This window comes from Castor canadensis, chromosome 9, assembly GCF_047511655.1.
Source record: "Castor canadensis chromosome 9, mCasCan1.hap1v2, whole genome shotgun sequence".
Taxonomy (NCBI): domain Eukaryota; kingdom Metazoa; phylum Chordata; class Mammalia; order Rodentia; family Castoridae; genus Castor; species Castor canadensis.
This window is the reverse complement of record NC_133394.1, coordinates 31,452,856-31,479,046: the sequence shown is the minus strand read 5'-3', so window position 1 is coordinate 31,479,046 and position 26,191 is coordinate 31,452,856. Positions and strand designations below refer to the sequence as shown.

Sequence of the window (26,191 nt, the reverse complement as noted above, 5' to 3'; positions counted from 1 at the left end):
AAATATCTTCCCTCGTGTTTAATACCACAGTCCTGTGTAGCAGGGGCAGGCATTATTGCCCATTTACAACTGAGAGACTCATTCAGTCTCTTGACCAAGGTCACATAGACAGTTCACGTTCAGGTTGGAACAGCACCTGGCGTTTCCTGATCCCCGGTCTCTTGGTCTTTGAAACACATTGCATAACTGTGCCTACAAAGTTTTTGTCTCCCAGAGGTGACTCCAGGCCAGTCCTGAGTTCCTTTTGGAACATCTACTTTGTTGGTAAAGTGAAACTGAAACTTCCTTTTGGAGTTGTCACCTCTCTCAGCTAACCTTGGGTCTTGCCCAGCTATACTGCAGGTTGTGTCTGATAGTGGTGCTGGAGTCCAGGACTAATTCTAATTAAAGGGAGTTGTTTTCTTCCATGCATTCTTGTCTCTCTGTGTTTTTAATCTCAGTTTAATTGAACACAGGCAGTCTCACTATTTCAACCCCTTGCTTATCAGAGCCAGCCTTTTCTGTTTCATAATTTGGTGTGTAATTACTCTTTGGGTTTTGTGGCACCTTCCTGTCTTGGGTCCCACTGCCCTTTTTTCTACTTCTCAGTCTCCTCTTTGCCTCCCCTCTTTGTACTTTCCCATAAATCCTAGTGTTCTCCAGGATAATACCTTGGTCTTCTTTCTCAAGACTCTATATGTGGTCTTTACAACATCCACAAAGAAAACCAATTACTTATTGAGTGTATTCTATGTGCCCAGCCTTTTGTAAATCACCTTACATGCATTATCTTGTTTAGTCTTCCTAATGGCCCTATATTAGCTTTCTATAACAAACTACCTGATGCAATTAACTTATAAACAGGAGTCCCTGATCAAGTTATTCCCTTGCTTTGGGCCTTCAAAACGGGCAGCACATCATGGTGGGAGCACATGGTAGAACAAAACCGCTCACCTTATGAACCAAGAAGCAGAGAGAAGAGAGGACTGCTGGGGTCCCACAATTGCCCTTGAGGGCACACCCCCATTGATGGAAGGACTTCCCATAAGGCCCCACCTCCTAAAGGTCCACACCACCTCCCACCTCCCACCTTCCACCTCCCACCAGCCTTTAGCCACATGGACCTTATGCAAACCATGGCAGACCTCATGAGACAGCTATACTTTGGCCATACTTAGGAGAAACAGAGGAGTAACAGGATAAATTACTTGTTCAAGGTCGCACACCTGGCAAGTGGTGAAACTTGAATTCTAAGCTATTTTTGACTCTGGAGCAACCTTGATTAGAGCTTCCTTCCACCCCCTGACAATTCTACATCAATGTCTGACATCTACTTTGTTGGTAAAGTGAAACTGAAATCTAAAACTGATCTTTCCAGTCACTGGCATAGCAAAAAAATAAATAAAACTGATTTTTTTTTCCCCCTAAAATAGTCTCCACTTCCAGTTTCACTAACTTTGTATATGACCCAACAGCTTACCCAGATGCTTAAACCAAAATTCTGGGGAGGATTGGGGATGTAACGCAGTGGTAGAGCACATTTAGCCTGAGTGATGCCATGAGTTCCATCACCAGCCCTAAGCAGACAAAATCCTTGCTTCCATGGAGTTTATATTTTCATAGAAATTGATATCCCCTAGATTTGTAGGGAAGTCAGATGATTTGCTCACACTCACATAGTTGGGATTTAAACTCAGACATGCTGATTCAAAGGCACATATCTTAACCATACTTCCTTCCTCCTGTCTCAGGGAGTTTCCTCTTGTCTTCATCCTGCTCTTCCTACCCCTCCCCCATGGTGTCCTCTCCATGATAGCTGAGTAGCCTCCAGGGCTACTGCATACTGAAATCCATTCTCTGTGCTATAGTGAGATGGTTTTTCTAAAATGCATATCTGATCCTTGTCACTGTTTTGCTTAAAGCCTTCACTTGGCTGTCCATGGCTTGCCAGTCCCTAGGTACCCCATAGTACACAATGTGCCCGTCACACCCCTGCCTTGTGCTGTGGCCTAGAGATGCTCAAACTTCATCTGCCACTGTCACATTACCTGGAGGGCATGTTGGAAGACACAGCTTGGCCACAGTAGGTGTGGAAGTGCCTGAGAGGTTACATTTCTCACAAGTTGCTGGTGCTGCTGGAACTTGTGTGGGAACCACACTGTGAGAACCACTGCCTGCCTGGAGCCCTGCAGGGTAGGGCTGTTTCAGGCTTTGATCCTTTTTGTAAGCTGAGGCCTCTTCAGGAGAGGGTCTTTCTCCGATGCTCCTTTAAAATCCAGGTCGTCACTTTCTAGGAGGCTTCCTCTGCCACCCATGGCCTCTGTGTTTCTATGGCAACCCTCTGCGTCTCTGGGCAGGCTCCATTGCCTGCACTCCAGTTGTGGTTTTATTTATGTCCTCCACTCTCAAGATCATTAGCTCTTTAAGAGAAGAGACCATCTATTGTGTTCATCTTTCAACCCTGGTACCTGGATGATACCTGGTCTATATTGAATACACTCATTAAATACATCAAGTGATAGAATCCTGCTTGTGCCTTTAAAAAGCATAATCCTGTTTTGATTTTTATTTGCATTGACTCTGAAATCATGCCTAACAAGTTCTTTTTTTTTTTTTTGTAAGTCCACACAAAACCATGCATCTGAGAATATGAAACTTCCAAAGCTGACATTAGCAAGCGTTGTAACTTTTGGCTGTTTAACCAAACAGCGGGAAGCTTATTCCCACAAGGGCTGATGTTTGTCTACAGATAACTTCTCAAGCCTGTGGTTAACAGTGCTGCCTCAGACCTCAGCCTTTAGGACATCCTTCTGTATGTTTTCAGCCTTGGCTCTATCTAATCAGGGGGTTAAACATGGAGTAGCCCAGGCAGAATAAGCCTTCTTTTCCTGAGACAAGAAAAGATTAGTGGGCTGTAAACTTGCAGCCTCTATGTTTTCCATCCAAAAGTGGATACCTAATCCCTCACGTTCCTTTATGCATGCCTGCATCGCCTGGGCAATTTCCAAGAATACCAGTTTTATTGCTCGCATAGTCCTCCCCTTCTCTCTCCCTTCACATCCCAGATTACAAGTTTTTGCCAAAACGTCAAGCTCCAAATTCTTAACAAAGGAGTTTCCAAGCAAGACTGTCCCAAGATTCTGGATATTCTTTAAGGGGTACCCTGCCCTTCTCCTGGTGCAGTTCAAGTTCAAAGGCAAAAGCCCTTTCATCCTTCCTGGGGAAATGGAGGAGAAAACAGGTCCACAGTGCTTGGGCAAAGGGACCTCCTCCCCTGCTCCTCCTTCCCCAGGCTCTGCTGTGAGGTATTGCTTCAGGATCCATCCATAGCATTCTCCCATAATTCAACAAGCAAGCCGAGGGCAGCTTGTTCTCTCAGGTAGATGTGTGGCTGAATTATGTATTCACTCAAACACCAAATAACAGCAGCTGGCCAGCAGTTCAGAACAACTGGTGTTTCCACGCAGTTATTGGAAAAGGAAGAACACCTCTGCCCGAGCTTGTGAGTCCCTGAGCACCATCGTTTTGGGGACTGTTCTGTAACAGCAAAGAACAAGGGACATTAATCTGCTCTTTTATTTATGTCTTAGGACCCTTCTGTTTGCAAATAACAGAAAGCTCACAAAGCAGCTTAAGCTGAGGAGGTTACTTATAATGGAAACCCAAGGGGATTGCATGGAGACCATGCTTAGGAAGTGAACAAGTGAACTGGAAAGAGCCGGAAGCAGTCAGGAACACAGTTACTCTGGGTCTCTCTTTACTTTCCATAATTGCACGCCCTCTTTACAGTATGTAGAACAAACTCTATCCAGTCTCTTCTATCGTAAGGAGACTGAAGTCACTAGAATCCATTGTATCCAACACTGGACTCCTGGGAAAGAGGCTGTGTGACTCAGCCTAGCCTTCAGTGAATAGCTCTTCCTGAGTTGCAGGTCCAACTTTAGTGAATTCATCTGTCTAGAGGGGGAGGGTGACCGTCCCAGATAAACAAGTCCACATGGGCCACCCTGGAGAGTGGGGCCACTGTTCAGAGAGGGGTTGTAGATTGACAGGCTTCCTCAAGCATGAAGTAGTCATAACTGATATCCCCCATTCTTCCAAAAGATTCTACTAAAGAATGGGTATGATGAAACTCAGTCCATTCACATAGAGTGTTATACAGAAACAAGGAATGGTAAACTCAAGGGAAGATGCTTCAGAAAACCCTGACAGGGAAAAACTTCTTTTAAAGTGGAATTTCACAATTAGTGCATTTCAAGACTTCGGAGCTATTTACCTAGAATTTGTGAATGGGGTTGCTAGGGAAGGAAATTGAGATTTCAAACTAGAGTTTGTTAGTTTCTTTTAAATGCACAGGGATACTTGCATGTACTGTTCTGGAAGTTTCCTCAAGCTGATGTCAGAGCAAAGAGAATTACGTGGAGAACAGGTACTGCTGCCCATGTTTTGCTTGGACATAAAGCAAGTTCTTGCTCTCTGTTTACAAGTTTCAACATTCCTGTTGTCCAACACCAGGTAATGTCCTCTGTATGTATGTATAAATTACAAAGCACGTGATTCAGAAGTTCAGAAGAGAGGAAGTGTCTGATCACTGTGCACTAAGCTGAAGGGGAGCTGCGTTCTATAGTGACCAGGTAGGAATGGTAGGGCTGGAGGGGCAGGGGGAGAAGTGTATGAAGAAAGGGAAGAGGGAGGGAATAATGTTTACAGAATACTGGCATAGTGAGAATTGTCATCAGCTCTTCCAGTCGCGTGGACCCCACAGTTGCTTTGTGCACTTCCTTAAGTGCACTTATCATCTGCACTTGACAGGCCAGGATACCAGGACTGTAGGAAGTCAGAAGACACTCCAGGGATTCTTCTTGTCTCAGAGGAAACAGTCATCACTACGGCCTGTGAAGCCCGACATGGCCTGGCTCCTGTTCCCCCATGTCCTGTGCGTTTCAGCCCCTCAGTGCTGTTCCTACAGTAAGGTACATGCCTTTGTCACAGCCCCTCCTGCTCACTTCACCTGGGGCCGCCATCCCCTGATATCCACCACTCAACTCCTTCACTCCTCCATGTTTTTGTTTTGGTTTTTTGGTGGGACTGTGTTTTGAACTCAGGATTTTGCACTTGCAAAGCAGACCCTCTTCCTCTTGAGCCACACCTCCAGTCCCTCCATGGTTTTCTCCTTATGCGTAGCTTTCTTGATTGAGGCTTTCCTTGTCTGGTCTGTTTTCATATTGCATCCCTGTATCTCCTTACTTCCTATCTCCTTACACTGCCCTCTGTCCACAGTGTTTCTCACTCTCATCCTATGCAATCTACTCCTTATGTCTCTTAGTTGCCCTTCTCTCCCTGTACACCCCAACTAGCATGTCAACTCCACCAGAGTAGGCACTGTAAGTCTGTTTAATTCCCCTATTTATCCAAGCCCTTTGATGGCTGCTGTGTACACACTAGGTGCTCAGTAAACATTCACCATGTGAATGGCGGACCTTCTCCATAATATGGAACAAGGGGCTGGAGTCAAAGTTCAGAAGCCAGAGGACTCAGGTCACTGAGGACGGCATTACGATTAAAGCAGTGAGAAACTTTGACCCTGGCCCTGGTGGAGAATGCCCTATTCACAAATTTGAGCTGTATCTGTCTTGCCATCTTATCATGAGGATTCTGGGTGGTTTGTACAAACTGGGACACCAAGACCTAGTGGCAAAAAGAGGATTGACTTTTTGTGTATTGAATTTTCTACCAGCCCACACTTACTTCCTTGATAGGGCAAGAATGACACCCAGAGGCTTTTTGTAAGTCCCTCCTCTATAAAGACATGAATTTCATCTACTTGTGTGCAGTGCTCCACCCATCTACCAGAAGTAGCATTTGTTCAGACCAAAGTGTCAGGAAATATCTAATAAATAAAGTACATGCACTGCAGTGTCCAGAAAGTCCTCCTTTCCCAAGGGACGTGTTCTCTTTCCTCCTGTCTGAGCCAACTGCTCAAAATGCATCTTTCCTCTTTATTCAGGCACAGATTAAAATTTTCTTTAAAAATTCATTAGAATGCTAGTTTTTCTCCTTCCATTGTTATTTAAGATAATAATTTCCAGGCTTCAATTTAGGTAAGAAGATTGACCTGATTTTTAGTTTCCTCTGCCATGTTGACCTTGTATATTGTTGTTATGAGTCTGTTCACAGGATGCTGGGTAGACAGCATTGATGTAACTACTGTTTTTTAAGCAAACAGGGTTGAAAAGTGTCAGTTTAGGAGCTGCTTGTGAACTTTGATATACACTATATGTATGTATATGTGTATATATACACGCACATATATATATAATTGCTTTTGTGGTGGGAATATATAGAGATTTTTAAATAAATTCATTTTTAAAAGTAGACAGCTGAAATTTGCTTCAAAGAGAATTCAGATAGCAGCCAAAATAGCCGTATAAGAAAACTCTCTTTCAAAAATGCCAGTTCCTCTTGAAACTGGCACCCAAGAGTTAACTCTGTCTACAAGACAGAGTTTGGAATTTTGAAGAGCCACAGTCTCCATTTAGAAGATGCCAGAAACACAGGCATCATCCTTCACATTTCCCTCTCCTGGCCTCTACCCTCCACTCTCCAGTCACCACTGAAAATGGCAGTTTGACTTCTCAAAAGCTCCCAGTTTCACCCACTTCTCCACCACGCTCTGGACCGGACCAGTTCTTTCCTGCATTTCCAAAGTCGCTTCCTCTTGGTCCCCATGCTCTGCTGCAGATTTGTGCAGCCCACATCATGACTTTTCAAAGCCCACATGTGATAAAGGCTGACCTGCCAACCCAGCCCTGCCTACTGCACACAGATGGCCCTTGAGTAGCTTCCTGTCAATCTTAGGGTAGTGACTGGATTCCTTCAAAGGCCTGCGTGGGCTGGCCTGTGCATGCATCTCTTAATTTCAAGCCTGCCATACTTTCCTGGTTTTCCGCATTCTCTGTGCCCCAGCCACACCACGCCCTGTATAGACCTGTTCACTTGTCACTCCTCTTGCCACAGACTTTACATATTATCTTCCTCTCTGCCTAAAACTCCTTTCTTTTCTTTGTTTATTAGACTTCAGAATCCAATTCATGCACCTCCCACTCAGAAAGTCTGTCTGGATCACTTGCTTGGCCAAATCCCCCCTCTTAGAGTCTTCTTTGGTCTTATTTCTGTCTCCTTTATATACCATCAGGCTGATTTTATCTTTTACTCTGATTGTTTGATTATTATCCCTCTCTTACTAGACTGTAAGCTCATTGTGGGCAAGAAGCATGTCTGTTTTCTCATCTCCATTTATCTCAAGGCAAAAATTGTGTCTAATACAAAGTAGAATCTCAAGAAGATTTGCTGAAAGTTGTAGATGGATGGATGGATGGATGGATGACCTCTTCAACTAGACATGGGAGTGTTCTTTCACTTGTAGGTCTCAGGGAAAGGGGGACAGATGTGTCCTTCCAGACCTCACCCCTCTCCCTCCTGGGTCATTTTCCTCTCCAGCTTTGCTAGCCATGGGCTCTGCTGGCCCTTGTTCTGCCCAGGCTTCCAGCAGCACATCACCCTTTCTGTTTCCACTGAAGGCTGTTCTCATGCCTGTCAGGAAAACACATGTTTATGTCTAGCTGTTCAAGGAGCAATTGAGAGTCTTAGAGTGTAAATTCCAGTACACTTCATCCTTAAGCTGTAGACAAATGTTGTGTGCACATTAAGAAAGCACAGTAAGGGCATCCCTAATCTGAAATCAGAAAGTTTTTGAGTGCCAGCATGATTCTCAAAAAGTTTTGGATTTTTGTATCAGGGATGGTCAAACAGTAAAGTCTATGGTAATATTCCAAAATTCAAAAGCAACTCTGCAGTACTTCCAGTCCCAAGCATTCCGTATAAAGGATACTCAGCTGGTGTTGCACTTTCAGCTTGGGCTAGGGAGTCAGGTTTCCTGAGCAATCCAACTCAAGGCCACCCATGTGCTCTTGGGGGATGTACTAGATGCTTCTAAGCCGTTTCCGTCTCTGTAAAATGAGACTAAGAAGTTACCTACTGCATGGAGTGTCCGTGCAATAATTTCGACCAACATTATCCTATACAAATAGAATAATAGAATGGAACTTACATTTTTCAACAGCTGTATTTAAAAGGTAAAATGAAACAGGTGAAGTTAATTATAATATGCTTAATTTAATCCAATGAACCCCCAAAATACCATTTCAACATGGAATGAATAGTACAACTTTCAGTGCAATATTTTAGATCTTTTGTGGGGGGGTACTGGGGTTTGAACTCGGGGCCTCACACTTGCTACTCAGGCACTCTACCACTTGAACAACTCCGCCAGCCTTGTTTTGTTTATATTAGTTTTTTCGAGATAGGGTTTTGCAAACTATTTGCCTCTAGCTGGCTTCGAACCATGATCCTCCTGACCTCTGCCTCCTGAGTAGCTAGGATTACAGGCGTGAGTCACTGGCACATCTTTTGATTCGTATCACATCTTCAAATCCAGCATACAGTTCAAACTTTCTCCCCACATTTCAATTGAGCTAGCCATATTTCAAGTGCTTTGTACCTAGTGTCTACCACACTGAGTAGTAGTATATTTTAGTTAATTCATATTAAACACAGTATCTTAGGGCTGAGGGAGGAGGGAGTGTAGTTCAGTGATAGAGCTCTTGTCTATGCACGAGGTCTGCAAACAGAAAAACAAAACCATCCCTTTAGCAAATGTTGGCAAAATGATCATTATTCTTTCTGCAGCATCAAAACTTGGGTGGACAAACATTTGTACTGCACATTTGCTTGCAATGCCTTGTGGGAAGACGCCTGCGATTTGTTTTTTGATTGTGTCTCAGAAGAATAAAGGGTTGTTCTGAAGCGTTCTCAGCCGTTCCCTGTAAATCGGCCTCTCTGGGTTTCAGAATGAGATCAGAGTGGTGGTTTATGGTCGTCTTTCTCCAGGAGGTGGGAAGGGGAAAATAAATGTGCTTCAAGCTTGCTGCATGCCTGTCTCTGTTTTTTGGCTCGTCTCTGTTTAATTATTTGGAGCTGGAAGAAGTTGATTTTAAAACAAAACATATGGGCTGAGAGTAATTGGGAGGACATTTGCTGATGATGTAGCCCCAAAGGTATGCATCAAGTGGAGGCCCCAGCCCTGCACGTTTGCCTGCTCGGGGTCCTGAGTGCTTTCCTGAGCTGCAAATTCTGTTCCTTTTCCAGATTCTTAAACCCTTGTTTGGAAAGTCACTGTCAAGACTATAAAGGAAATTATCTCTGAGTCTTCTTTCAGTCTTTATTTTTTACCCCTCTCTCTTCTTTGTGGGAAGCCATTGGTTTTCAAGATGGTTTTTGCAGAAGTTTTTTTTTTCCCCCAAGTGCCAAGAGGAGAGAGGAGGACTTTACGTGAAGAGGAGAAAGGTAACCCCCCACACCTCAACTGAATTTCTCTGTCCTTCCTTCCTTCCTCACTGACACAACATGCAGAATTTCAGTTCTACAACCAGTTTTTTGGTTTGGCAATATTGAGGTTTGAACTTGGCCTCACCTTGCTAGTCAGGCATAGCACTACCACTGGAGCCATGCTCCCTGCCCCTTTTACTTTCGTTTATTTTTCAGATAAGATCTCATACTTACACTTTATGCTCAAGGGCAGGCCTCGGATTAGGACTGTGATCCTTTTACCTTTGCCTCCTGCATAGCTGAGTTTATAGTAATGCACCACCAGGCCTGGCTTATTTTTTGAGATAGGATCTCACTAACTTTTTTTTTTTTTTGCTCACTCTGGCCTTGAACTGTGATCCTCCCATTTCCATTTCCTGAATAGCTGGGATTCGAGACATGAACCACCACGCCTAGTCAACACCCAGCTCTTATGTACAGGTTTTTGTCTCGTTTATTTCTCATTGTCTCCTTTGCTTGCCAGGAGAGAGATATATGATTTCTGATCATCTCCCATATAATCCTACCCTGAATGCCACAACTTTCTGTTCCAGGGGTAAATGCAAATTTATCAACAGGCCAGTGTTAATCAAATCTCTACTCCTCCACTGAAGGGCTGTGTGCCTCTAAAGTTATCCAAATGCTCTGAACCTCATTCTCCTCTTGAAAAGTACCTATTTCAAAGCAAAATTGTTGTGACACTTAGAAATGGCCTCAAGCACTAAGCGTAGTGCCTGGGTGCAATTAGGCAGAGACTCTCAGCAGTAACACATCCACCCTCTTCAACAGCAAAACAGGCAGTTGACCATGATGTCCTGTGTCACCTACCCCACCCAATGCTTGTGGTGACATTGTATCAGGGGAAATAACTACAGTGGTCCAAAAAAAGCTTTGGCCTCAGAAGTCCCCCATTTCCCTGACAGGCATTGCTATCAATGTGTGTGACGTTAACACCTTAACTCTGTGCTCTGGTGCTTTCTAGGTCTGATGGACCCGTGTTTTCGCTTGTCATCTCTTACTCCATTTTTCCTACACCTGTAAATATGCTTGCAGCGTGCCGAGTTGTTTGAGTTTTGTACTTCTGCTGTTCTGTTGTTTGGCCTAACGAAATAGCACTCTAGCCAGGGCTAGACCTGACAGAACACAGTTTTTCTGTCAGGGTGTTGAAAAGAAGAAATCTTCCTAAATGTTTTTCAGACACCACTCTCCACATCCCCATAGGAGCAAGGGTAGGAAGAACAAGGTCTTCAGTTTTTGCCAAATCAAAGACAGGCTAAAGCTTTTCTGTACAGGGGTACGGGATGTGCCCCACACTATCTTATTTCATATCAGGTCATTGTCAGGAGCCTTGGGAAATTCTTCTTGTACAAACACCACTGCATACTGGAGTAGTTAATGGTCTGTTTTCAGTCCCTTTTCCTCTGCTCTTGCTGTTTCCCAGCCTGGTCCAAAGTGTAACTCCCTGTGGTGGATGGCGCAGACCTCGCCCAAAACTGCAAAGAATAACCACCCTCACTTTCTCTGCACACTCTCAGTGGACAGCTTTTCTGACATTTTACTTAAGATGTTAGTAAAACAAACAGTGTGCACTGCTGCCATCCAACTGAAACCACTTGTCAACCTGCCCACTTTCTTTTCACTTCAGTGTTCAAGAAGGAAAATCTCTTGACAGAAAGATGGGAGAAAGATGGCTCTTTCCCATGGCCATTCCCAGCCCTGATCACTAGGTTCTTCATGGGTGGACAGCCCCGTCCAATATGCCACCCAATCTGGCTCTCCAGTTATAAGACCCTATTATTTTAAGGATCATCAAGGGAAGAAAGTTAAACTGTGAGATACCATAATTTTAAGACACACCCCAATTTCACAGGTATTAAAATGTAAGGGGAAATGTGTTTCTTAGAGCAGATGGATACAATGAGAATTAAAGTGGGAAGTCCTCCTAGTTGTCAGCTGCCCCCTCCTGTCTGTCACCCCCCTCCCATCCTCAGTGCAGCTAATTGGCAAAACTATGAAATGGACCCCTGCATTGGGCTGAAGCTTAACTCAATCCTGAGTATTACAGTTTAGACCAGGAAGAGGCAGCAGAGTCCTCTTAGTGACAAATTAAGTTTCTGAAAACAGAGGAATCTAGAAAGTTCTTTGGATCCCATCAATGAAATTGTTACCTTTGAAGAAGTGATGAAGGACTGTTGAGGGTCGTGGGGCTTCTGTGTTCCCTCGCCATGTCACCATGTCAGATGGTGTGATGGAGCAAAGAAGATTGCCCACTTCTCTAAGTATGTAACCATGTCCATTTTCTAGTGGACACCAGGCTCAGATTCATGGGGTCACTCACTTTTTCCTCTCCCACTGTATAAGACATCATTCTACATTATTAATAACTTTTGTTCCATTCAAGATTCTGCTTAATTATTATTCTTCATGAATGTGCACAACCTCTAAGCACCTATGGGTCTCCAACCCTTCTTGGTGCTGTAATGGTTTTAAGCAAAGGGGTTATGGTATTTCTGTTCCTGATAAAGATGGTTACTCAGATTTTAGAGAAAACTGCTTCCCAGTCAGGTAAAATGACAAAATAATTGATTATAATCTTTCTTATTTATGTTTGCAAAACCATGTTGTTTACCCTTATACTTACACTCCTTTCTTCCTCTCTTTTAGTTCTTGGGAATAGCGTTTCTTGGAATTGGACTGTGGGCGTGGAATGAAAAAGTAAGTTGAATATCATACAAATATACACGTTTTCGTTAGAGGCTGTACACTGTATGTTTCCATTTTGCCTTTGATAAATTGCAGGGTGAAAAGAAACATGGCTCTTAATAAAAGAAAGTGTTCTTAGAAGGTAAATGTCATATTCTCAAAGATTCTTTAGGAGTCTAAAAAGATCAGTGCATCAAAATAATTACAAAAGTACAACAGAGAACATGGCTGGAATTCCATCAGTTAGCGAGAGACCCATGTTCCCAGGAATATTCCTCACTCAGGCACAGGAATTGCAGTAATGCTTATAAATACCTATGTACCACCAGTGACATCTCTCTCTCTCTCTCTCTCTCTCTCTCTCTCTCTGTCTCTATCTCACACACACACACATTTTCTACCTTTCCCTCCCTCTCTTCCCCTCCCCACCGCCCCTTTGGAAAATAATTTTTAAAAAAGTTTCCTTTCTCTCACTCTCTTTCTCCCTCCCTCCTTCCCTTTCCCCCTCCTTCTCTCTCTCTCTCTCTCTCTCTCTCTCTCTCTCTCTCTCTCTCTCTCTCTCTCTCTCTCTCTCTCTCTCTCTCTCCTTTCCTTTCTTCTTGTGGTACTAGGGGTTGAGCTAGAGCCTGGCAGCAGGATCAGCTTGGCAAATTCTGATTGAGCATGATTTTTGGAGGTGAAAAGGAGATACCATATGTATCAATTAGGTGATTTTGCCTGAAAATGTAGAATATTTGAGTAAAAGAAGCTTTAAAAATATGCGCTTATGATGTCCTATAACCAAAAGCTGGAGGGGGTAGTATTGGTAATTTCTTCTGCTCTGTGACACCAGCTTCTTTGCCATTTTCTTGTCTTTTCCATATTGCTCACAAAAGACCGCTCTAGCCTGTCACATCTTTATGTGATAATATCCAAAGGCAGAGAGGAAAGGGTCTTCTTTTCACCCTTCTCTGTTTTGTTTTTGTTTTTTTAAATCAAGAGGGAAATTACCCAAATCTCCCGGCAGACTTCTCTTTTTTTTTTTTTTTTTTGGTGGTACTGGGGGTTAAACTGAGGCCCTTGTGCTTGCTAGGCAGGTGCTCTACCACTTGAGCCACTCCCTCCGTCCTCTTTGCATTGGTCATTTTTGAGGCAGGGTCTCACATTGTGCCTAGACTGACCTACACCATAATCCTCCTGCTTGTGCTTTCCCACATAGCTGGGATGACTGGTGCAGGCCACTGCCTACCCATTGGTTGAGACGGAGTCCCGCAAACGTTTTGCCTTGGCTGTCCTTGAACCATGAGCCTCTTGATCCCTGCTTCTCTAGTAGCTAGGATTATAGTCTTGAGCCACTACACCTCACCAAATTTTTTTTTTGTTTGTTTTTTGGTTTTTTTTAGTATGTTTTGTTTTAAACCATTACCATGTGCTATGAAGATAGCTAGATATAAATGCATATTTGACCATCAGGCAAACTCATCATTAATCCTAAAGGATGTGAATAGGTGGCTATTGATTTTATAGTCAACATTTAAGAAATATTAAAGGCCAGTGTGGTGGCTCACACCTCTAATCCCAGCTACATGGGAGGCATAAATGGGAGGATTGTGATCTAAGACCAGCCCCCAGCAAAAAACTTGAAACCCTGTCTGAAAAGCAAAGTAAAAGCATAAGGGCTGAGAGCATGGCTTAAAGGATAGAGCCCTTGCCTAGCAAGCACAAGTTTCTGAGTTCAAGCAACACTACTGCCAAAAATAAATAAATAAATATTCAAAGTTGATGGCCAAACACAAATACAGCCTACTAAAAAGAAAAACTGGAAAATAAGGAGTAGTGTATTCTAAGTTACAGTGAAGAGACGATATCGTGGGTAGTTTCTCTTCTGAGCAACACACTCATAAGAAGGACATCCCGTGCTTATACCTCTAGTGTCACCTGTTAGCTTTTTCTGAACAACTTCCCCTGCTAAACCACCAGTGGAATTCAAAAATGAGTCTGAACCCCTTTTTTCTTCCTTGTTTGGAAGTGAACCAGCCTGTGGCATTCTCCTGGCATGTGACTCCCACCATATGAGAGTGGTGCAACAATGTTTGCATTGGGTAAAAGTTCTTGTAAACTATGGAGTTAGTTTAAATTCACTCAGAAGACCATTCTCTTGTCTCTTGGGGGTGTTCACCCTCTGAGCCTGGTAATGACCGAAGGTAAAATTCTTTTGAAGTGATAAATGTGTTGAGAGCATTATCTGTAAACAGAAAGGAGAAACTGAGAAGTTGCTTGGAACAGAAGACCGTCAGATGTCTGTGGGAATTTCCACAAGTAAAACCATCTTCAGATATACTACATAAAGAAACTCTAGAGTTGATATTGAATTTTGAAAACGTCCCATTGGCCAAGAATGTAGTGGTAGACCACTTAGCACCTAGCAGACCTAAGATTCCCGTTGCAAACAAAACAAAACAAACAAAAAACAAAAGGAAAGAAAATATACCACCCCCTATTTATTTACAAAATACTTGTATAGTATATAAAATGTTCATGGAAAATGAACCACTCCCTAGCAAACAGTAACCTTATAAGAAGGGACATGATTAGATATGAAGTATAACAAATTAAGTTCCCTAATAGAGATAATTTTATCTATAGAAACTTTTACACTGAATAATAATCTTCTCTTGGATTATGACTAACTCCTGCCTCATCCCAGTTAAGCTTAGGGATTTGTATTGGTAGAATCTCAGAAATTTCCCTTTTAGAAGCTCTCTGATTGACTAAATGCCAGATAGCACAGCTTTTTATAACTCCTTCAATAAAAGTCCATTTCTGTCTGCTTTGAAAAAGATGCTGGAAGGCATTAAATGAACTAATTGTCTCTTCTAGCAATAAACAGACAGCTGGTCATTTTGAAGTTTTTTTTCTCTTTATGAAATACAATTATCTTTTTATTTCATTTGGTTGCCTCAAATGTCTCTTCTCTGATAAAATCACAAACTTCTTAAATTGGAAATATCTCATACATAGCAGAGTTAGGGTGACACAATGTCCACTCTTCATAAGCAGAAAGTCTCTCTAGAGAGCTGAAGTTACCTGGCCAAGGTCACACAGCTACTATTTAACAGAACTTCATGAGTAAAAGAACCAGATAAAAGTAGCAGAGAGTAAAGAAGGTGTTCAGTCATGCAACAACCCAGTTTGGGAAACACTGGCCATTCTGCCCATTGGGCATGGGGATGCAGCCTGGAGTGATGCAAAGTTTCTCCCTTGTGGAGCTTGCATTCTGGAGTGGGGACACTGATGGGAAGCAGGTAGCTGGCCAAGAATCACCTAGATACGGGTGAGTTCTGGCAAAAAACATCTAAGTAGGGTAAGGGCTACTTAGAGAGCAGTGGGTGAAGGGGTCTCGGTTAGATGCATACCTGACAGCAGCCTCCTTGAGGAGGTGGCAGTGAGGCAGAGACCTGGATGCAGTAAGAGAGATCTACAGAGCAGTAGAATAAGGACATTCTAAGAAGAGGAATAACAAGTGCCTCGGTGACTCCACTAAGCAGCAGGAAAGCCAGGAAGATTAGACAGGAGACAGCAAGAACAATAAGTAGGGGATGTGGCAAGAGAGGTAGGCATAGGCCAGATTGGGCAGCATCTTGCAGAGGTCTGGATGTGTTCTAGGAATGAGAGGAAACCACTGGGGGTTTTGATAAGGCAGTGTCCTAATACAACTTTTGTTTTAACATTGCTCTGGTTGCTATGCAGAAAAAGAACCCAGCTTTGGGGCTGACCACAGACTGAATGTTTGCACTCCCCCTAATTCACATGTTGAGACCCTCATCCCCAATGTGATATTTGGAGATGGGGAGGGATTTTGGAGATAGATTATCTTAACAGAAAAGACAGGAGAGACATGATCTGAAGAGGCCAAATCTTCATCTTTGATTTCCCTACCTCCAGAGCTGTGAGACATAGTTGTTTGTTGTTTAAGCCCCCAGACCGTGGTATTTCTTGTAGCACTGAACAGACTTGAGTCCATATTCCAGCTCCTCCATTGACCATCTGTGTGACTTTGGGCAATTGAGTTTACTTCTCTGATGTCCTTTCTTTGTTTATGCAATGGGGACAGCTAATCTAACCTGGTAGGAGGATCAAATGAGATGAACCCCAGCACAGTGCCTGCTGTAAGGTAAATGTTTGCTGTCATCAACATAAATAACAACTCTACTTTGAGGAAATAAGAAAATAGTTTATTCTGAGTCAAAGATGAGTGACCATGGCCCAGGAACACGGACTCAAGTTACCCTGAATGGCATGTTCCATTGTGGAACAGGTTACATGAGCCCGTATAGTCACAGGACAAAAGAAGTCATGAATCCTTGTATTTACCAAATACATAGGTGGGAACATCAACAAGACAGACTACAGCAGAGTAGGGAGAGCTCTTCCATAGCAGTCAGATGTTATCTTATAGCATTCTTAGCTTTAGGGTTGGGAAGACTAAGCTTAGTAATACATTCCAAGACTTCTGTCTAGTAGTTACAAGGATGTTAGGTCAGATACATAGACTGATAGTAAATGACTATTAAAGAGACAAAGATAGCCCAAGAAGACCATGGCTCTTGATCTGTGGCATTCCATCTCTCTGCAGTCATGTTCTAGTCAGCAAAGGTCAGAGTCTGCAGGCTCCTCAGATATGGCTTCTTCAAAGGACTTCTGTTCACACTGGAGACATGGCTCCCTCCCTGGATGGAGCGTGTCCACAACTATATGGAGGTAGGAGAGAAAGGTGGTTCTGAAAGCTGCCTCAAATTTTAGGAGAGTTTTGGGGTCTCTTGAGGAAGATGTGGTTTGTGTTGACCGCCTTAGTAACTGCAAAGGCCACTCTATATAAGTCCTTTGGTTAAGCCCCAGTTGGGTTGAGGGTGGTGGGCAGCATGCACATCTGTGCACAGCCTGTGAGTCAGGAAAACCCCCAGACTAGGACACATGGACATTTACTTAAATGTCCATGGCTTGGACTTGATCATAGCTGGGTGCATCAGATTTCTGCTGCAAGGATCAGATTTGCTTAATAGATGAGGCTTTCAATATATTTATATGGAATACAGAGGCATCGGAGGCAAAAATTACTACCCCTTACACATAACAGCAATCAGCATTTTAAACCTGGGGCTTTTCTTTCATTGGCTATTAGAAATAATTATTAAGTGATTTTATCTAAATTCTAAATAGATCTTGAAGATGCAAAGGATGACTGTCTCTGGGGAAGCTGGTTTACACGTAGCTTTTCAGCGATCCTAGGATCTGCTATTTAGAAGGACTGCTAACAATTATGTAGCATGAATCACCTCTATAACATCTTTGCCTACATCCAGCCATAATGAACTCATTCATTCAAATAACATTTATTGAGCACATAGCATGTGACAGGGTTTGTGCTAGATAATGAAAATGAAATGACATGTATATATAATATTATATGCAGATTATAATCTACAATCTACATATAATAATACATTTCAGTAAATGCTCGTTAGGAGTGAGTATATACGTAACTGTTCCCACACTGACTTACTCATCATGTCTCTCTTTGGGTGGTTCTTACTGTTGAAAGACCTTCCTTCCACCAAATTAGAACCATGGACCATGAATTTTCACTCATCAATTCTGGATCTGCCCTGTTAGAGCCCACAGAATAAGTCCTTCCACGTGTTAGCCCTTAAGGAATTTGATGATGGACGTCTTCCTTTGAAGTTTCCAGGATAAATATCTTCTCTCTGAGAGGTCCTCACAGGCTCTGGGGTATAGTCCCTTCCCCATCCTAGTCATGCATCTCCCTATAGTGACACCATTGAGTGGGTGCTTTGGAGAGCATAAAAAGTATGGCTAGATTGTGTCCTTTCTTGCCTCATCTGATGTCTGGGTAGCTTGATGTCCACTACTGATCACTGAGTCCATGACTCACTGAGAATCCCAATTTGGTCCCAGGACTAGCTGGTCATGCCATCCATCTCACATCTGGCTGGTTTTCAGAGTCAAATGCAAGCTCTCACCTTTGCACAGAAATGTCAGGCCACCTCTCCACCTCCTGAGGTTGCTCTCGAGCTCACACCTGTCATCCAGGTGCTCCACTCCAGTCAGCGTGGTTGCAGGTGTTGACCAACTTCTTCCTCTGATTCCTGCTAATAAATGAGGACTTCTTTTAGCTTTTCCCTGACCCCCCACCGCCGAATATGACGTTCTGTTCTATTTGAAGAAGCCTCTTCAGTGGTTCTAATGTCAACCACATTTAGTATCACTGATAAAAGCCACTGAAATGTTGAGCAGGCCAAGGACAGAGTCCAACAATATGTCACTAGAATTTCCTTTGGAGCTGACACTCATTCACTTATATGCCCTTGGGTCAGTCAAGCAGTTTCCAGTCCTCTACTTGTCATTGCAGCAGGCCATCTTTCTGCATCCTGTCTTTGTAGATAAACTATATCCTTCAATTTTCCCTTGATTAACCAGCCTAGGGACTTAGCTGAGCCTGACACCTGTTTATGAGCCCATTCTGGGTCCTGGAGCACATCACTTCCTAGGAGCCCTTCAGGAGAGCAAAGCTCAGGTGTGTGCATCTCTCTTCTTCTAGAAACGCTTTTCTCACTCATTTCCAGAGATTGCACATTACTGGTTTTCCTACCTCACAACTTCATTAATTCTACCTCACCTCCCTGGCCTCCAAAATTTTGGGGGAGGAGGGAGAACTGTCCTCAGCTAGGCTTGGGGCCTGTGCACCATGTAATGCTCATGGCTTTCAAATGTGTATCTTTCATCCCAACCACATGAATTCCAGATTCATTGTATACCCAGTAACCCACCCAGCATCTCCACTTAACTCCCCAATGGGTTTCTGAAATTTAACACATCCAAGACAACACCCCACCCCCTGTCTCCCCCACCTCTCCCTCACCCCTGCCAACAAACCTGCTCTTCCCAGCTGTGGGAAATGACATCTCTGTCCTCTACCCAGTCAGGTATTCTTGACATCCTTCCTTCTTTTCTTCTTATACCACATTCACTCCATCAGCAAATACTGTCAGCTTTACCTTGAACTATACCGAGGTTGGTTACTTTGTGCCACCTCTACTATTAGAACCTGGCCTAACCAGCCCTGACATCCTGCCTGCGTCAATGCAGAAGCCTCCAACTATTTTTCTGCCTCTGCCTCTGCTCTTGCACACCAGCCCTTAGCCTGGGCCTGTCACCTTGCAGTAGCCAAATTATTTGCCCTTTAAAATGTAAGGCAGATCCTGTTTCTTCTCACTCTAAACCCTCCAGTGAGGTCATCATCTCACTCAACGTGTGTGTGGTACCTGGTACCTCTGTGACTTTGTCCTCCTCCCTGTGCTCCTGTCCCCACTTACCATCTTGCCCATCCTCTACCATCCCACACATGTCCCACAACTCCAAGGCTTTTCTTCTAAGCTTTCCCCTAGAAACCACCACTGGTGCTTTCCTTTCCTTCCTGGTCTCTGCTCAATGCCACTCTTGTCAATAGGCCTTCCTGTCTAAGGAAGCTACTCTTGCCCCCCACCCTTTCTTTTCCTTTCCTTTTCCCTTCCTTTCCCCATCCTTGTGTTTTTCCTCCTCATAGGACTATCACTTATGCTCTAGAAAATGTATTACCTGTCTTTCCCCACTAAGAAGCCAACTCAATGAGGACTTCCTAGCACATTAAATGGCTGGTGGTGTTCAAGAAATATTGTCTATGTAGGGTGTGGTGGAGCATGCCTATAATCCCAGTACTCAGGAGGCTAAAGCAGGAGGATCATGAGTTCAAGGCCAGCCTGACCTATTTAGTAAGACCCTGTCTCAAAAATTAAAAAATAAATATTGTCTATGAAAGATTGAATGAGCAAATGAACAATTACAGCATCCTTTTAAAGGATGGAAGGAAGGAAGGGGAAATAGCAAATTTCCAAATTCTGGATATCAAAATATCAGAGAGGGGAGGGAGGGAGAGAGGAAGGGAGGGGAAATAGCAAATGTCCAGATTCTGGATACCAGAATATCAGAAAAGCCACTTGCTTCTCTTATAAAAGTGGTAATCCATATATGATTTTTTAGTTTCCTGGGAAAATCAAAGTGCCTCTCCTTTTCTGTTTTGTCCAGCCTTTATTGTTAATTAGTTGTTAAGTGTGGCAGGGGGGATGGAGATGCATCACTATCAATGCAAGGGGGGTATTGCCAGCCCAGCTGTTGGAGGGTGAGGAAGACTAGTCTTTTAGAATAGGAAAAATGCCCTTCCCCAACCCTTACTGTGATTTTGGGATTCCCAGTGCTCCCCTGGGCAGCCCGAGACTCCTTGGGCATAGCAGCCCCTCCTCTGTGTCCTGCACAGCATGCCCTGCACAGAGGGCACCCACTGTCACTAAGTGTGACATGTGGAAGAACTTGGGAGGCTATGAAACACTACACAGGAAAACTCACCTCTTTATAGATGGGTTTTGTTCTCACTCCCTTGGGTAAAACTTTAAGAGAAGGATGACATTCTGTTTCAGAATTGGGGACATTGAGGTCCTAAGATGGGAAGCTAGACCCTCTCCCTCTCTCTCCTCATCCTCAACCCTCACTCCTTCTGTTGGGTTCTGTATGGCACAGTGGAAAGAAAGAGCTGGTGCACAGCACTGATCTCAGGAGAGACAATGGGAAATTAACCTCCCAGGTTGCTTTTCTCCTTGACTTTGCTGCTGATGGGGAAAGTTCTGTCTCCTGGATGCTTTTCCTGGCCCACTGTCTATAATGGAAACTCTCATCTAGAACCTTCCAGGTGCTTCTTCTCACCCTGGAGAACTTCCTGTGTTTCCCCTGGAGGGAAGTTAGGGGCAACTGAAGTTCAGCCATCTGAGCAGCTCCTATACAAAGGTCAAGTTCTCAGCACCAGGGGGAGGCAGTAGGTGGAAGTGGTTACTTAGATGACTTGAATAGAAAAATGGGTTCCCGGCTTTGAAACCACTTTGAGGTGATAGCTCTGAGATGCAGAAAAGACTTCTGCAAAGGTTCTGTTTTATTAACTGAAGCTTGGTAAGTTTGCCTCTCTCTTCCTTTGTTCATGCAACCCCCTCAAGTTCCATGTTGCATCTAAAGAACTGGAAACCAGACAGCTCTTGGTCAGTGCCTGGAAAACCAAACTATGGTCTGTCATGCTTCACTCAGCATGTCAGTAAGCACATGGCTTATGTTGAAAAAAACCCATTTTTCTCTCTTTGTATAGCCCTTCAAACCTTATTCACTGAGGTTTCTTAGGGACAGAAATTCAAGTGGGAGTCAGGTGTGATCCAGCATGCTTGAAAACCTAGCTACCCAGGAGGCAGAGGCAGGAGGCTTGCCAGTTCAAGGCCAACCTTGGCAAAGTTAGCAAGGCTCTATCTTAAAACCCAAATACAAATGAAAGAGCTAGGGTGTGGCTCCAGTGCTGGAAAAGAAAATTTTAAAAAATCAAGTGGGTAAAAATTTCAGTACGTTGGGCTGGGGGCACGGCTCAAGCAGTAAAGTGCTTGCAAGGTCCTGGGTTCAAACTCTAGTACCACCAAAAAGCAAAACAACAACAAAAACATATTTTTAAAAATTTTAATGACTTCGTCATTTACTCTCAGATATTGCTACTCCCCCCCTCACTTTAATGCACAGATCTAAGCCCAATTATTCTACAGGGCTGGGTGACAATTAAAGTGCCAAGCCTCACCTCACAGTAAAGTATTCTTTGCCCAGGCCCATTCTTCCTCCTCACAGCCTCTCCCATACTAGAGGCTCCTGCCCACTTCCTGCCAGGACTCAGTGGGGAGGGGCTTTGCTCTTGGGCATGGCAATTAAAGGGGATGGCGTGTTGGTCTTCTTGAAGCTTCTCTGCTGAATCCCTCTGCCTAGTGGTTCCTTTGAGCTAGGCAGTATCAGGGTGACGCTGCTTATACCTGGCCCTCTTCCTCAGTCATTGACATTTCTTCTCACCCCCATGGGTAACCTTATCTGACAGGGTCAAAAAGGCCCCAAGCTGCCTCTTCCATGCTGGCCTCCTGTTTTCTCTTGAATATAACCATCTGTGAATGAGGTCAGTGCCATCACAGCAGCCCTCACCTGCCTCTCTGTGACACCTGAGTAATCCACCAGGCCTTCTCCATAGATTTACAGGGTGGGAATCAGCCACAGCCCAAAGGCTCCTTCAGCAGCCAACAGGTCCTTAGTGCTGTGTGTCCCAACCTCAGAAATCCCTCCTGAGCTCCCCAGTGGTCTCCTGGGAAGTCCTCAGTAGGTATAGGTATGGAGGAAGGTATCCCTACCTCGCTTACTCCTGAGAGTGTCACACAGCACAGCACTGCATTCTCTAGAGAAATCCCAGTCCCTCACCCTGCTCCCTTGGACTACTTTCTGCATGCCTGACTTGGCTGGGCTGTGCAAGAGAAAGTTCTTTGCCTGTGGAGCTAGTGGGGGTGTGTGGAGGGCAGGGAGGTCTTAGCTCCACTTCACTTTAGTTTTCATAGTCATCTGTGAAATCTGAGGCAAGCATGTTCTAACATCATATTATGTGTTTTTCTTAAATTTTTTGACATGGCTATGCACTGTTATATGAGAGAGAAGCCCCTTGCCCCTTGCTACCTGCTGTCGTCAGCGGTGGGTTAGTGAGTGGTCAGGATACTTGTCAGGGGTCGGGTGGCCTGGGCTCTGCCACTTTCTTGTGGGGATGAACATATAGGTTACTCCCTCTCTGTGTGTTTCCCCACATGGATGGTTGTGCCCAATAAACTGAGCAAATGCCAGCAGCCCACAGCATGGCATAGCGTCAGTGCTCAGCAGTGCGGCTCCTTGTGTTGCTTTCAGTATCTGTCACCCGAGTCACCACAGAACCAGCAGCTGCTTCCATAGCACTGAACTGCAGAAGTACCCAGGCCTTCCTCTCCTCAAAATGCCTTAGATACAGACCCAGGCTTGCCTGACAGCCTCTTTTCTTGCCACTTGTAACATTCACACATAGATGTGTCTGGGCCTTGTCTCTATGCTTGCTGACACGACCTTCTGCCCCTCCCTTTGTGCCCAGGCCATGGTACCACTGCTGTGCCCTGTGCCCCACACATGTGGCACTGGACTCTAGACCTGCTCCGATGGTGCCACTGCATCTTGTACCCTAAGTGCCCACAACTAACACAATACCTGGCACCTCACAGGTGATCCCCTGTGAAGATGAAGCATTTGCTCAGTGATGGAGCAAGTCATAAATCTGTGCAGTCTGAGGATAGAAGGTCACTCCCACCACGCTGGGCTTCCCCTTTTTCTCACTTTAGTTTTGGGACACGATGATCAAAGCTGTCTTTTTTTTTTTGATACTGAGGTTTGAACTCAGGGCCTACACCTTAAGCCACTCTACCAGCCCATTTTTGTGGTAGATTTTTTTGAGATAAAGTCTCGCGACTCTTGGGCTGGCTTAGAACCATGATCCTCCTGATCTCTGCCTCCTGAGTAGCTAGGATTACAGACATGAGCCACAGGCACCTGGCTTAAAAGCCTGTCTTAGTCTGCTCTGGATGCACAATAAGACAAAATGCCATTGACCAAGCAGCTTTACCAGTGACATTCATTTCTCACAGTTATGGAAGCTACAAGTCCACAGTCAAGGTGTTAGTCAATCAGTTAGGTTCCAGGAAGAGGTCTCTTCGTGATTTGTAGATGGAACTTTCTTGCTGTATCCTCCCATGGCAGAGTGAGAGAGGGTGGGCTCTGGTCTCTTCCTGTTCTTATAAAAACACCTGTGCCATCATGGGGGTCCCACCCTCATGACCTTCTCCAAACCTCTCAAAGGCCACATCTTCAAATACCATCACATTAAGGTGAGGGCTTCAACATGTGTGTGTGGGTGGGGGGTATTCCATCCATAACTGAGCCTCTATTTTTGTTTCACTTTAAACCTTATACTTAGACTGGAATGTTGCTAGGTGTGCCTCCCATCTTCTGAATGTGCACATGAAAATATCTGGGAAGTGGCAAGACACATGGGGACCTTCCAAAAGGTGACACTTTGTGTATGGCTGTTTCCTTGTCTATGGGATAGTCACTCACCTGCCTGTGAGCGGTACCAGCTGGTAGAACTTAGTATAGCTGGCCTCTCCAACAGCTGCTTGGTTGCAGGATTTTGCATAGGCTTAAAAGATAGACTGTTTCTCCTCTCCTTAAAGACATTTTTTATTTGCAGGAAAGGATTACTTGAGTCTCACTGGTGACCTTACGTCTCCAAGTATTTTCTTCTCGTCTCCAGTCCTCTGACCTCTGTAGTAGGTAGACAGGTGGAAGGTTGGGGTTTTGCAAAGTGGCTTTGCCATGGAACTTTCTCTGAGGATCTTTGGTAAGTTTTTGTCAGGGAAGATTTCACTGGGGTCCTCTGGTCCCTGCTTATTCTTCCCATGGACATTGGTCAAAATGTCATACCTTGTCACCATTTCTCAATAAGGAAATGCTTCTCTCCCTCTTACTCTAGGGAAGTTGTTGTCAGTCCCACCCAGTAGGGCCTGGTTAATGGAGGGGTGAGTGCATTGGGACCCAGTTTCATAAATCTTGGATCCATCTGGACTCGTTCTCCATACACACTTCATATGTCCGTCCCTCTGGTTCTCATCCAGCAGTTGAAGGAATGTGCTTGTATATGGAAACACAGAAGAGTCCCAGGCCTCGGGCTGTATTAATGCTATTTTTGTATTTCTACTCCATGTGGGTTGACAGGGAAGAAGCTGCAGCTTGCCAGGTGGCACACACAGGCTGCTCTGTGCTGATGGTGAAGGAAACCACAGACTCTCTTGAAGTTTATTGGCTTGGAACCCTCTGGAGCTTTGTTTGCCTTTTTGTTTCTGCTTGTGCATAGAAACCTGTTTCAAGAAGAAATTGTTACTCAGAATGAACTCCTTTATTGTAGAACCACGGGGGAGAAGCTGCTTAAATTCCAGAGATAGCTGGAGGAATGAGGTGCTAAGGAGGAGGTGGAGGTGGGAGGGAAGTTTGTCTGGCTTTCTCTCCACTCTTACTGAGACACTATATGTTCCTCAAGCCACTGAACAGCTAGATCTCATGGGCTAGATTGTGTGCAGTTCAGCATCTGGGTGGTTAGTCCAGAGTAGTGACCGAAAGCCCAGGTCCAGTCAGCTCCTTGGCAGCAGAGGTGTCCTTGCTCCTCGCATGCACGACCACACCAGTTCTGATTGTGCCCACGTGTTTACTACAATGGCTGATTTCTCTCTGATGTCTTCTTCACATCACCACTCTTGTTCTCTGGGCGTCCACCCACTCATGGCTTCTGCCTACTCCTGGCTTTTGCTTATTCATGGCTTCCCCCTTCTACCTTTCTCTGTACATCTTAGGCTATTTTCAGTTCCCTCCCAGAAGTCTCACTAGCATGCCCCAGTTACTGTCATCTCTATGAGGCATGTCAGCACGTGTGGCCATGGCTCTCCTTAGAAGGGATCCAGGCAGGGCAAAGGCTCGAGCAAAATTGATTGTTCTCCAACACGATTGTTGAACACTCCTCTTAGGTGCTCCTATGGCATCTGTTCTTATGCAATAGTGATGATGATGGTGGTTGTGATAAACTTACTGAATTCTTATTATATACCAAGAACTTAATGTAGGTTTGGATTTACTGGGATTATTTCTTTCATCCTCATAATAACCTTATGACGAATGGATATCATTTCACAGATGTGGGGCAGGTCGGGTAACTTGCCAAAGCTCACACAGGTAGTACGTAGAAGTGGGATTTCAAAGCAGGGCAGTCAGACAGATGATAACAAGTATAGTGAGGATGTAGAAGACAGGGAATCCTTGCACACGTTGGTGGAAATATTAGTACTGCCATTATGAAGAACAGTATGAAGATTCCTCAAAAAAATAAAAAACAGACTTACCATATGACCTGGTAATCCCTCCGCTGGGTGTAAAGCCAAAGGAATGGAATCAGTATGGCGAGGAGGCTTCTGCACCCCCACGTTCACTGCAGCACTGTTCACACGAAGTGGAAACAACTTCTGTGTCCATCAGCTGATGATAAAATGTGGTACATGTGATGATGGAATACTATTCAGCCAGAAGAAGAATGAAA

The 26,191-nt window shown here is 44.3% G+C and overlaps 1 protein-coding gene and 1 long non-coding RNA gene across 8 annotated transcripts in view; one reads left to right on the top strand and one right to left on the bottom strand.

Moving 5' to 3' along the window:
* The window catches only part of Tspan5 (tetraspanin 5), a 168,757-nt gene that overhangs the window by 118,855 nt on the left and 23,711 nt on the right, over nt 1-26,191 (top strand). For 6 of the 7 annotated variants that reach the window (XM_074041409.1, XM_020185417.2, XM_074041408.1 and 3 more), the window contains one exon: nt 12,070-12,120. In XM_074041409.1, the coding sequence (XP_073897510.1) occupies nt 12,070-12,120 (51 nt within the window). Of the gene's footprint in view, nt 1-4,871; nt 4,953-12,069; nt 12,121-26,191 lie in introns of those variants that run through there. The other variant, XM_074041407.1, reaches the window with a different exon arrangement.
* On the bottom strand, nt 16,441-19,483 carry LOC141410848 (uncharacterized). Its single transcript, XR_012435623.1, has 3 exons — nt 19,042-19,483; nt 18,129-18,257; nt 16,441-16,838 (listed from the first exon to the last, which is right to left on the bottom strand). It is a non-coding gene; the product is annotated as an uncharacterized lncRNA (long non-coding RNA).